The 12,218-nt window shown below is 40.9% G+C and overlaps 1 protein-coding gene across 1 annotated transcript in view; it reads right to left on the bottom strand.

The window, feature by feature from the left end:
* Positions 1 to 4,907: 4,907 nt before the first annotated feature.
* The window catches only part of cbx4 (chromobox homolog 4 (Pc class homolog, Drosophila)), a 7,561-nt gene continuing 250 nt past the window's right edge, over positions 4,908 to 12,218 (bottom strand). The window contains exons 1-5 of the mRNA XM_071529830.1: positions 12,180 to 12,218; positions 12,029 to 12,072; positions 11,272 to 11,337; positions 9,185 to 9,251; positions 4,908 to 8,055 (exon numbers count right to left, since the gene is read on the bottom strand). The exon at positions 12,180 to 12,218 is cut by the window's right edge and continues 250 nt beyond it. Coding sequence (XP_071385931.1) covers positions 6,622 to 8,055; positions 9,185 to 9,251; positions 11,272 to 11,337; positions 12,029 to 12,072; positions 12,180 to 12,218 — 1,650 coding nt within the window. The 3' untranslated portion in view covers positions 4,908 to 6,621. The remainder of the gene's footprint in view (positions 8,056 to 9,184; positions 9,252 to 11,271; positions 11,338 to 12,028; positions 12,073 to 12,179) is intronic.

Genomic DNA, 12,218 nt, shown 5'->3' with positions numbered 1-12,218 from the left:
TCTGTAGACAATAAATTTGATTGAATCCTGTCTCAATTGATTTAATCATTCTGATTACATTTTTCGTCTCCCTTTCTGTACATCTAAATATGGGCACGAAGGCCTGTCACTTCTTATAAGAGACGTTTACAAAATAGGTGTTCAGTGATTCTTCTGTGACGGCAGGAAACATACAGTAGTAAGACTAATTCTGAACAGTGTTGGGCTATTATTGGAAACATTTGTTGTCATTATTAATATTATTATCACTATCGTTATAATTATTATAATAATTATTATTATTATTAACATAATTATTTGTATTATTATTATTATCATTATTATTATTATTGTTTCTTGCTGTTATACAGATAAAATTAAGTAATTAACCTAAAAGTTTCTTGATTTCATTGCACATAAAATATTATATTTTTGTGTCAATAGGAACCCATTATTATTATTATTAGTATTATTATTAAATTAGTTCTTTTTTTTTTTTTGTATCTTTTCTCAAGGAATCATTGGCATTCAGCCCAAGATTGTCAGCCTTTAACTGAATATATTACAACTCCGCATTGTCTTGTAATTGCGATTAAAACATTCTTTCACAGAAAAAAAAAACGAAGAAAAAATGAATGGATGCGGAGCTTTAACTATCATTGAATCTCACATTCTGTATAGGTTTCAGGTGCAATTTTCTACATTCATCAGCCCTTCATTTATCCAAGAGGAGGTAAAGGTAAAGATATGAGCCAAGGCAAATTTACAGAGGAACATCAAGGCATAATCTTAAGATGTGTAGCCTTCATCTGCCAGAGCCTCCATGATTAGACCAACAAGAGCCAACTTTATTAAATTCCAAATCAAAGAGATGACATTCTAAAATCGAATTGATAACGAGGGTCATTTAACAATTAAAAATGCGCTCAAAATAATAAAAGATTGGCGCAATACGAATATATATATATATTTATTTATCAGCCTCAGTTTTTATACTACGATTTTCTTTTTTCAGTTAGTGCATGCAGCCTGCAGCCCTGTCACAGTCACACTCAGTAGGCCTGTAGGAGTTTATTCACTGAACCCTAAAGTATGGCAAAGGCTCTGCATCTTATACCTTCGAAACTCTTTATATCGACTAAATTTCTGGGGATAAATATGGCAATTACTGTTGACTGACATGATGTTATTATCTGGTCAATGTGATAAATTAATAGGTGTTGGTCATTAAGCTCTGCTGCACAGACGCACAGAACTAAAAGGGAACATTGGTCCCGCATGCTCCCCTGATATGTTTTTTTTTTTTTTTTTTAATATATGACTTTCAAATAGATTTCTGTCATTTTTTGATTAAAACTGTAATATCTAATCTGGACCCACTCAGGCTGAGGTATGGGAAGTGTAATACCTTGCCATATCCAAATGACGTCCATGTGCCATGCAAACTGTCTACTGTTTAGCTCAATTATTCATAAAGTCTATTAGCCTATATAATATCGGATGTGGAATAAGCATATTGCAGATGTGTAAAATGGAATCGCAACATGGAGATTCATTTGCTCTGTGGGCACAACATCAAAAACCAGGGAGGGAATGAACCTATCCCCTGGAGAAGCGCAGCCACGTTTGCCACATCGTCTCTCCCGATAAAAGCATAGTCAATCATTGTCTAATATTTGCCATAAGCGCGCGATCTGTCTGTTTCATTAATTTCCCAACAGACAAAGGCGGGCGCGCCGCGGACAAAAGATGCGTTGTGGCTGCCGTCGAAATATGAACCTCCATTTTGATACAGTCAGAGCCTCCAGACCGACATTTCCTGTCGGTACTATATGGTTTCTTTTCAGAGAGAAAAACGACGGGTGCTTGTTTAGGGGAGGTAATAGAGAGACTGCACGCTGCGGTTCTCCATATTTGGTGGTGTGTCGATGATAAGTGAGTCTACAAGCTTGACTGCAGAGCCGCAATGGCGACAGCCGCACATGAATAAACAGTGCTGGCTCTGTGAGAACATTATTGGCTCTCTGGTTTCTGGGCAACTGCTGCACACAGCACGCTGTTCACTGTCCTACTTACCGGGCGACATTTTCTACTGAAGGTGGCTCGCAGGCTTCAGATCAAAACCACAAGTGAAAAAAACGACGCTATATGGGTCTGAAGCTTTGCTTATTTCAATGCAAGTGAGCGCATGGCGAATTAGAATGCATTCTCTACCAGGTTCCACCGCAGGTCTTTCACTTCTCATAAGCATCTAATTTAGGTATTTAGGTTGGATCTATTTGTGTTTCATAGTTCGTTCTGGTTTAAAAAAAACCCCAAAAAAAACATGCATGTTAGTATAACCTTACCCTAAACAATATGGAGTATAGCTAGCTACATCAAAGGCCCAGCGAGCCTATTTATATAATTACCTTAGACTATTTATATTTCTGTAAAGGCAAGGAGGAGCTCATTTAATGTGTTATTGAATGCATGAAGTTTCCTTTCCAGAAATATGTTTGATTGTAATTTTTTTCAGGTAGACCAGGCCTCTGCTGGTTCACACTCACTGGTATAAGTTAGCCGAATTATCTTGCATGCTTGCATGGTCCTCTGAGACTATACGGAGATGAAACCAAGTGAGTGCATGGTGGGCACGATGATAAAAGTGGAATGTGAAACATCACACTTGGTCTATAAATATGCTCCCCTGCGCAACGGTGTTTCAGTTTCCTGCACATGCATGACTGAGTCAGAGTTGGTTCGAAGGCATGATAGATAGCTAGAGAGAGAGAGAGAGAGAGAGAGCGAGAGAGAGAGAGAGAGAGAGAGAGAGAGAGAGATGGAGTAGACAATAAAACGTGCAACTGTCTAAAATTTGGGTAATAGGCCTATGTAGCCTATATAGGCTATAGTACTTTATCAGCTGATTTTCGCAAACGAGCTTTAAAATGTGTTCTCTCATTGGTCCATGTTTTTGGTTGCCATTTCACAGAAATATGTCCCTGATATGGATTAATCCACTGGTTGTGATATATTTTCCTTTTTTTTCTGACTCTTTTGCCGTACTATTTTATTGAAATTCAATAAGAGCTTAGCCCGCACAGCCTAAAATCCACTGAAACTGCGGACCTTATTCGTCAGTTATGAAATTCAACCTGTTTTTACACTGCCAGCAGCATCAGAGCGCTCGGATCTGAAGTTTATTAAGTCTTCCCACTTCAGCGCATTATTCTAAGCAACCATTTCCCACACAAGACCCCCAGAGAAGTAGAGGCGAGAAAATGGCTGTCTCTTTTTCGGCGTTAGAGACTCTATAGTTGAAAATTTGACACAGACAGAGTGTGAGCCCAATATAAAGTTGAACTAATTACTGTGAAATTGTAATCACGGTTAATTACACATGTATGAGAAGCACCGATTACTGATAGGCTATGTAAAAGTAGACTAGCCTAATCCTTTACTGATGAGGCTACCTTATTAGATTAAACATCTGGTGTCTTATTTAATAGCATTTAGAGCGCTATACACCTATTACACGATTTGAAAATAATTTTCTTTGGTAATGTAGATTTTCCCGATAGGAACTTCAAGCCAGAAAATTACATAGCCTACCATTTTCTCTGAGAAATGTTGAATTGGCACTAAATTGACAACAAAATCAAGCTCACAGCAGATTAATTTAGTCTATTTGAAAACCAAATGAGAGAAAATGCTGGGAGACAAAGGCATCGTGGAAGTCACAGCTTTGCTTTCACCGCAGTCTGGTAACATACATCTGATTTCACCAGAATTTATATGAAGAGACCATTAATTATTTAAATGATGTAGAAACACAAAATCAGGCGGTATACGGATTATCAACAGTATTGCAGACATGCCTGCTCTCTATAGGGATATGTTCTTTCTTTCTTTCTTTCTTTCTTTCTTCCATTCTTTATTTCTTTCTTTCTTTTCAGTGCGAGGCTACAGTGTTTCTCGACTTGTCTTAATCCCCTTCAAGGTTGCTGTGTTTCTCTGACAACATTCTTTGATAGGCAACTCCCATGGGAAACATAACAGCGACAACACTCACATTCCACGATCAGAGAAGAACAAGAATATGCAGAACATACAGAGGCCCGCCACCTCTTGCTTCGCGTCAATCAGGTCCTGAAAAGTCATAACTGACTTTGCCTATGTGTCAAATGTAGGTGTATCTAATTACTTTACAGGTCTTGGTGACCTGCCTACCATCTAGATTATAATATGTGATAGAATAATATACGGATTGCTGCAGTGACCCAGGCCTACTATGAGGAAAAACACACCCCAGGCCAACTAAAAGCTGGTGCAAATATCATGAAGCCTCCCTGGAGACACGTCATGTTTAAATTTCATGTAATCTACACCCCACCCCCACTACATTGTGGTGGATTGCACACATCTCTGTGGGCAATGTGATGGTCAAATGCCATCTCTCCACGGATCCTTTCTTCTTCATAGAATCTCAGTACGAATGACATAATACCCCTCACCTCTTCCAGTTATGTTGTGTGTTTACATTCCTGCTCAGGGTCGAGCCGCCATAGAAAAATAATGCATGAGTGAAGTTTAAGTGGCCGGTGCGGTTATGTAAGACAGAGGGCCCTTTGTGCAGGATTGTTTGTGATTATGCAACATGATCTGTTGTTCTATTCATGGTTCACAACCAAGTGACTGTTTCTAGTTTGTTTAATGTTCCGTTCTCTCTCCACGTGCAAAACGGCTTCAGACAGGAACAAGTTAACAGCATTAGGGATGTTATGCGGCCAAATCTCAAATATAAGGAAAAGTTGCCCGTAAATGTCAGCAGAATGTAAATAAATAAATATTTCCCCATGTTGAGCGCATGTTGAGTAACAAATAACACGCCCAGCATGCCGCCGCCACCGCATGTCAATACCACACAACATCAATAAAAGGTCAGTTCGCTTTCTTTATTGTGAAACATACCATCCAGTAAGCTGTGCTGACAGCATCGAGTCCACCAAGTCCGTACAGAACATAGGCTACTGTATAACAATCATTTTGACTGTGAACCAAGTGCAAGAAAGAATGAACAAAACATAGCGAAAGAATAGACAAAAAGTAGCAAACGGACTCAAAAACGTCTTTCAAAAAGGACAAACTGTTCATCGGAATCATTTGCAGCTTCTGATGCAGAGGACATATTGTAATTGTTTTGAACAACAAATTAAATGTCAATAAATATGCACTTTTCATCTTCATTATTATAGATGCGTATTGTAGCATTCTTACTGGCTTTGCATTAAGTGTGCGTAGAAGGCAATTTAGACTCAAATGTAGGTTACATCCAACAGGTTTTCAAAGACAAAAGTACTGTGACATTTGAATTTTCAGCAGCATTATCAAAATAGCTTGCACTCATTGGATTGCATGAAACAGGATACAAAAGCCAGCCTCACAACACACATCAAATCTGTACAACATGACTAGTAACCCTGGTAGCTTGGTCTAAAACATGTAGCAGTCACATATATTCTTCAGATCATACAATAAGCTTCAATAGCAAAATGAGATGAATATTGCTAATCTGTGTGACATTAAGACACTCCTAAAAAAGACTAGCATAGATATTTTAAAGTAACGCCAGCAATATGTGAGGTAAACAGCAATGTAATAAATCACAACCTAATTATGGTAAGAATCAATAAGTCATCTTAATGGGAAAGTGACATGGTTGATAAATGAAACTCCTAGCTCGGTTTTTGATAGATCTTATTCTTAATGGGTACTGACCTTTGAAAATGTCACACTTTATTCCCTAAATGTTTACTAAAGGTAAAAAGTGCAATACAGCAATAGATAGGGGTGCGATAGCATATCCACTGAGGCCTTTGTTGCATCTCAAGGGCAAGACAAGATGTTGACAAAAGAAATATAGGGGAAATTACTTGCAGGTTGTTGACACAGCCAAGTGCAGCCAACTGTTGTCATTGGGTGTTTACACCGTGTTCTGTTGCCTTGGGTGCCAGACGCACCTAGTTTTTACATTTGCATTTCATGGCCATTAACTTCTCTTCAACAAAGCCACAAACAAATCATCAAATGGAATATGCCAATTCAGACTGAGGGGACCTGACTGGAGTAGATTGTGAAGCAATGAAATAAAACCTGTGGAGAACAGTTGTTTCTCCACGAGCAGAGTACATGATACAAATCAACGTATGCACAGGCAATTGCAATTAAGTGCTTTCAATTTGATCTTTGATCACCGTACACTCAACAAGTTCTTCTCTACCTTCTATTAGGACCAAAATAACTGATATTATTAAATACAAAATATGTATAAACCTTCATACATCTCAGGCTATAAGTTTGGTACTGGTATGAAACAACGGCAAAAGGTATTCCATGAAGTTCCATATGACAAATATACGGATATTTTTCTAGTGGTATACATCCACCTGAATGCAGTCACTCAAATCCTCGAGGGCACTTTCTTGGCTACAACATCACAGAGGAGTTACAGTATAAAACATTATAAGAAACATATTGAATTTGAATGATAAATTATAAATTTCCATATATACAAAATTCTCATATGTTTTTACATATGCACATATTGACAGCGTCTTCCAATCGGTCACTAGTACTCCCATTTGACAAAACAAGAGCTTGTTAGAAAGAAACATATTCCTTGAAGGTGACAGTGAGACTGTTTGTTGTGATATCAGTGATTATAATATTTCCCATGAAAGGTGAGATTTTTTTAACAGGCTCTTCCTTAGTCTTTTCTGTTGATTTCTCTGGATCCTCTGTCACAGGAGCTGGATCTGGAATGACAGACTCAGGTTCTGGTTCTGGTTCCGGTTCTGGTTGTATTTCTGGCTCTGTCTGCTTCTTGGTCTTTGGACAACTAAGATCCATAGGCTCCTCTTGGCTGCTAGAGTCCGTAACGTCATATGTACATGCACTGCTTTGGCGTGGCGCGCTACAGTGGAGGTCCATAGGTTTGTCCTGAGGTGGAGTCACCACAGTGTTCGGGACACTGAAGCTTCTGGAACTGAGGAAAGTTTTGGAAACACTCCTGTCCTCCACCGGCTCTGAGAGCTTACGCTTGCGGTCGCTGGGGAAAGAGGGGATCCTGATCTGGTCAATGGCTATAGTGGTTGGGATATTTGTGTCCATAGCCCAGGATGTTGGAAGCGGGCTAGCGGTTAGCTGTAGGGGTAGGTCATCCGGCAAATCAGCCTGACCGCGAGCCACTTCTGTGTTGTATTCCTCTGCCGTGCTTGGCGAAGGTTTGGAGAAATGTCTGTCCTTCGGAGAACACTTTTTGGGATGCTCTGCGGCAGGGGGGGAACTGCCATTGCAGATCTCTTTGGGGACACCGTTCTCTAGGTGCAACTGCTCCACCATTTTGGTTCTGTGCGATGGATTGTTTTCTGATGGTTTGGTGTGTTGGGGTTTCTCTTCACCCGATGATTCCCCATGTTTACCCTTTGCCCCATGTACCTTGTTACTGTCCATATACTTGCTCATGACAATCACGATACGACCATTCTTGTTTTTGTTCTTGATTATCTTCATCTTGCTACTAATAGCACTAGGGAGGGTTGCGTCTTTAGGATTGGGCTTGAGGGCACGTTCACTCTCCGCCTCCTTAACACTAGTTGTCGGTTTCCGTACCTCTACTGCCAGCTCTTTGACTTTGCTCAAGCAGCCAGTGTCTTTGTCACGGACCCATTTCTGCTGCAGTGCCAGTGGTAAGTTCCAGCCAGGATTGGCTGGTTTACTGGCTGATTCTTGAACCTTGACCACCTCTTTGAGTCTAGAAGCCTGTGCATCATACATATTGGGATCAGGCTCATAGTGGTGGTGCTTCTTGCTGTTTAGCTGGTAGATGAACTTCTTCTTGCCATTGGCTAGCTGGTCTGGAGGGACCTCCTGGCTGCTGGGCTGGTATTGATGGTGCTTCTTGCTGTTCAGCTGGTACTGTTGAGGCTGGGAGCGCTGCACCTGGATGGGATCTGTCCTGAGGCAGCCTTCTGCATCCTGGGATGTCTCCTCGAAACCTGCAGGAATACACGATCTTCGGGCAAACGAAGGCACCTGAAAGAAGAGAGACAACACAAGGTTAATATTTCAACCATTTGCATCTTCATCTCATTCTCAGCATAAGAAATGCATAAATAATAATAATTCTAGGGTCTCCATAGGATATCAATTAATGTAAATAAATAATTTCAAAATATTAGATGACAATCAATGGGCATTGATATGAAATTTCACAGACATATAAATGTGTGTGCTATTAACATGCAAACAAGCACTTCAAATTCATATATAATTAATGACTACAGGATGTTGAAGCCTATTGACAATTCAAATAAGGTATCCAATCAGTGCTTAACTTATGACATCCCTCCCACCATTTTGTTCCCTCCCCCTTCTGTACCCCAGGCTGACCCTTTGGGCCATCAGAGGGGCACTGCAGTGGAACGCTCAAGAAGCTTTGGCTGTGACCTTAGGTCAGAGAAGTGCCACCAGACATGTCACGCTTTATCCCTGATTGCTGGCCACGTGTGACTCTGGTAGAACGGCATGATACAGTATGTGACACTGCATAGCAATCAGCTTTGAGTCTCTCAAAATATCTAATCACATTTGGGTCACAATATGGTCTTGTAAATTTCTGACCTAAGATAGTCAAAAGGAAGACAATGTGCTATTTTCAACCACATATCTCTGTTGGCACTGCTTTGAATTACTGTTAGAACAACCTGTCTTGGGGAAAACATTTACAAACAGGAAATGGAAGACAAAATATTCTCCCAGTACAGATTCACTTGGAGCAAAAAGAACATACGCTCTAGAATATGAAGCACACAAAAAAAGGGGAAGGGGTGTTTTGCACACACAGCTATTTAGCATAAAAAATAATGAACATGCAGAGATAAAAATGAGTGCACTCAAGCAACACTTACATAACCTCAGGGAACAAACCCAGTTTCATGATGAGCCAGCTGGAGGACCTATCCTCTGTATCTTTCACTCTACCTCTCACAATGCAAATCCATAAATAACCACAACTATAATGACAGCATCTCTAAAACACCTGACAGTCCTCCCCTTTTGGCCAGAGAAAACTGAAGTGAAACTTGCGTCTCAACAAAAAATAAATACTTGGAAATACAGGAGAAGGTTTTCGCAGAAACTATGTGTGAGTGATGGTAGTTACCTGGACTAAAAGATGTTTTGGTTTCGGCCCTCGTTTACGATATCCCATCAGCTGCTCCTGTCTCTCTCTGTGAAAACAAAAGATGATATTTGCTTACAATGCTGAACAACAGCACACATACCTTCTATATACATAATTTGCAATACAATGAATTACTTTAATACAATTCAAAATCTAATAACATCCCATAGTAAATTACAGGTTTGACATTTCCAGTATTCGTTAATTTTCTTCTACCTATTCAAGGTCAAATGTGGAATTTTGATTTGGAAGACTAATGAAGGCCCACGTGTGACCTGCTGCAAAGCATTATGGTCCTTATTTGCATAGCTCTCTCCATGGTAATCGGCCCATTCCATATTCTCATTATCGGGGAGAAATTCAATTAAGGCTACAGCGGGGAGAATCTCTCCTTGTCTTTCAAACCTCCTCCCTCCTGCTGCAAACCCTTCCTCTTTTCTATGCTTTCACTCACATTCAAATCCTAATTAGGGTCATGAGGTATGGATGAAATGGGATAAATACAACATTGTGGAATAGTTCTGGGATACATGCTGAGGTTGAAAATATGCACACCACAATGCCTTGTGGAACACAGCTTATGCCTAATCACTCAAAAGTTTAGGTGGTAAACATCCAACTGAAAACAAACATCTCATGGCACATTGGAAAACACTTTTCATTGACTACAACACCCAATGGTAGGAGAGAGGGAAAGGTGTTATTCTAGCTGTAGTGAGTAGACCATGCATTGGCCTGTCTCTGTGAAATATTGTTCCCCGATATAAACCTTGACTCATCATTGGCTCATAAATAACCAGCGGTTGGTGAAGGCTGGCTGCATGCATTATGGACCAGCCTACTCTGGGCCTTTTGCTACAGATGTTCAAGCTATCAGACCACAAATGGATACAATGCACGGTCTGCATCGTAACGCAATAATGTGTGTGATTTCAAACAAGAGACGTCCAACGGGGTGACCCCTATTTACAGAAGATTTGGCAATTACAGCCTCTCTTGTTGGATCCCCTCCCCCATCCTCTGGGAGCAGAGTCCACACACACACACAGAGCGCAGAGGCAGCACTCCATGACCATCAGCACAGAGCCAGACACACATGCAGGCAGGCTGCTGGGGAATATGAGAGCGGCACACTGGAAACACTGGAGAGCACTGGGCGTCAATTAGCATTTTCAAAAATGTGAATTCTTTTCACCAGCATTCATGTCTTACTCAGGCAGTCCCATGAGTGGACTGGTGGCCTACGGGGAGAGTATATCTCATAGGTCTCATGGGTCCAGCAATATACACAAAATACTCCTGTGACATGCCATAGGGCTAAAATGACAGAAGCATTTGTATTCATTAACAGCATGAACTCTTTGTGATATTTGTGTATTTGCGATTATTTTACAGGCCACTAATTAGATTATGGACACACTGTCAGTCAATGAATGCCTGAACGGTTAGGAATTATGTTTCCATAACATCAAATGGTAATTAAAGAAAGAAAGGAAAGAAAAGATGTGTTGTTGATTGGTTAATAATCAGGTCTAATTGAGGCTGAATTCAGGCTTTCCAGTACAGTTTTCAACTGTTAAGACAGCAGCACCTATCCTGCTGGGTCCTAGCAGTCCCACAGCAAATTAACTGGTGACTTTATGGACATGAAGAAAAAAAATTGCAGTAGGTCCACAGGGGGAGGATAGCTTTCACAATTCTTTTCATGGTCCATCATGTAGACCCACCTTGTGAAATAAAGACTGCTACCTCGATTTTCTTTGGACCACTGCGTGATCATCTGAGCTATATGATCTTGAGTAAACCCACGTGATATGATAATGTGTTAAAATTAACTTCATAAAGCATACATCCATGCACATTTGCGCGTATCCACTCATTCCATAAGCGTGTCTTAGGAATTCTCACAACGAGCCCTCAGACCTTTTCCTCAGGGGGACAGTCCTGTGTGATGGGGGGCGGGGGTTCGATAATAGAGTTACTACAGCGCCCCTCCTCCCATGCCCATATAAGGTCATGGCTGAACTGGAGGCTGCGCGGCCATGTCCAAAGTCCACCCATCTCACCTGTTTTGAAACGCGACGAGAAGACGCGGGTCAAGGATGTTTTCCTCGGGTTCCCATGTGTTGTATCTGCAGAGAGAAGAAAACGACTGTTAGAAAGCTATCGCGAGAAAACTTCCCTTTTCTGATGACAAACATCTTGCCTTACAGGCCTATGCTCTTGTCCGTCTCATTCACACATTCCCTTTGATGCTGATCCTGCCCATTAGTGTGCAATCAATGTAGAGTGGACAGGTAAGTGTAGGCCTCCAAAAATATGTCCTGGTAAATGTGGGTTTTTTCTCCAAGATGACTGAATTTAGAAGGAGAAGCCCATTTATAACAACTGTGAATCACATGCCCTCTACAGCAAATCAACCATGTATAGTCCCGAGTGGAGCAAAATGTCAAAAAGACTGTATGTGCTCGCTTGCACCGACTTACAGTCGGCCATTTTAGCACCACTGTCTCGTAAATTCGCTGGCAGAGCAGAAATAATTAAAACGGGATTACATGGCTGTGCCTACCCCCTTTCCTCGCATAAATTAGTGAAGGCATCCGCGGATACATTGAAACACATACCGACCGCGCTCTCCAAGCCTACACACACACACACACATACACATACACATACACACACTGGCTCCAGTGAGCGCACGCCCTTGATGAATAGCATTTTAAGGAACAACACTTGCTAATTGTTGCAGAATGTTCCCAATATTCCATGAAGGTAATAATCTATTCGAGATATTTTAAAAAAAATGAATGCATTCAGACTTACTTGGGAGACCAGCCTCGCCACTTGACCAGGTATTCTATCTTGCCCTGTAGCGGGGGGAGAAAATTTGGTGAGGCTTATATAAACGACATCATTTAGACGACAACATTTTAACGGACGGAGCGCTTTTGAAATGTGCACACTCTCTTGTTACCTTGCGGATGCGCTTCTTTTCGATTCCCTCCACCGCAAA

Source organism: Centroberyx affinis, unplaced genomic scaffold, assembly GCF_046629955.1.
Source record: "Centroberyx affinis isolate AG114_WGS23_722 - 3 ecotype Tasmania unplaced genomic scaffold, CSIRO-AGI_Caff_v1 ptg001842l_1, whole genome shotgun sequence".
NCBI lineage: Eukaryota > Metazoa > Chordata > Actinopteri > Beryciformes > Berycidae > Centroberyx > Centroberyx affinis.
This window is presented reverse-complemented; position numbering and strand designations above follow the sequence as displayed.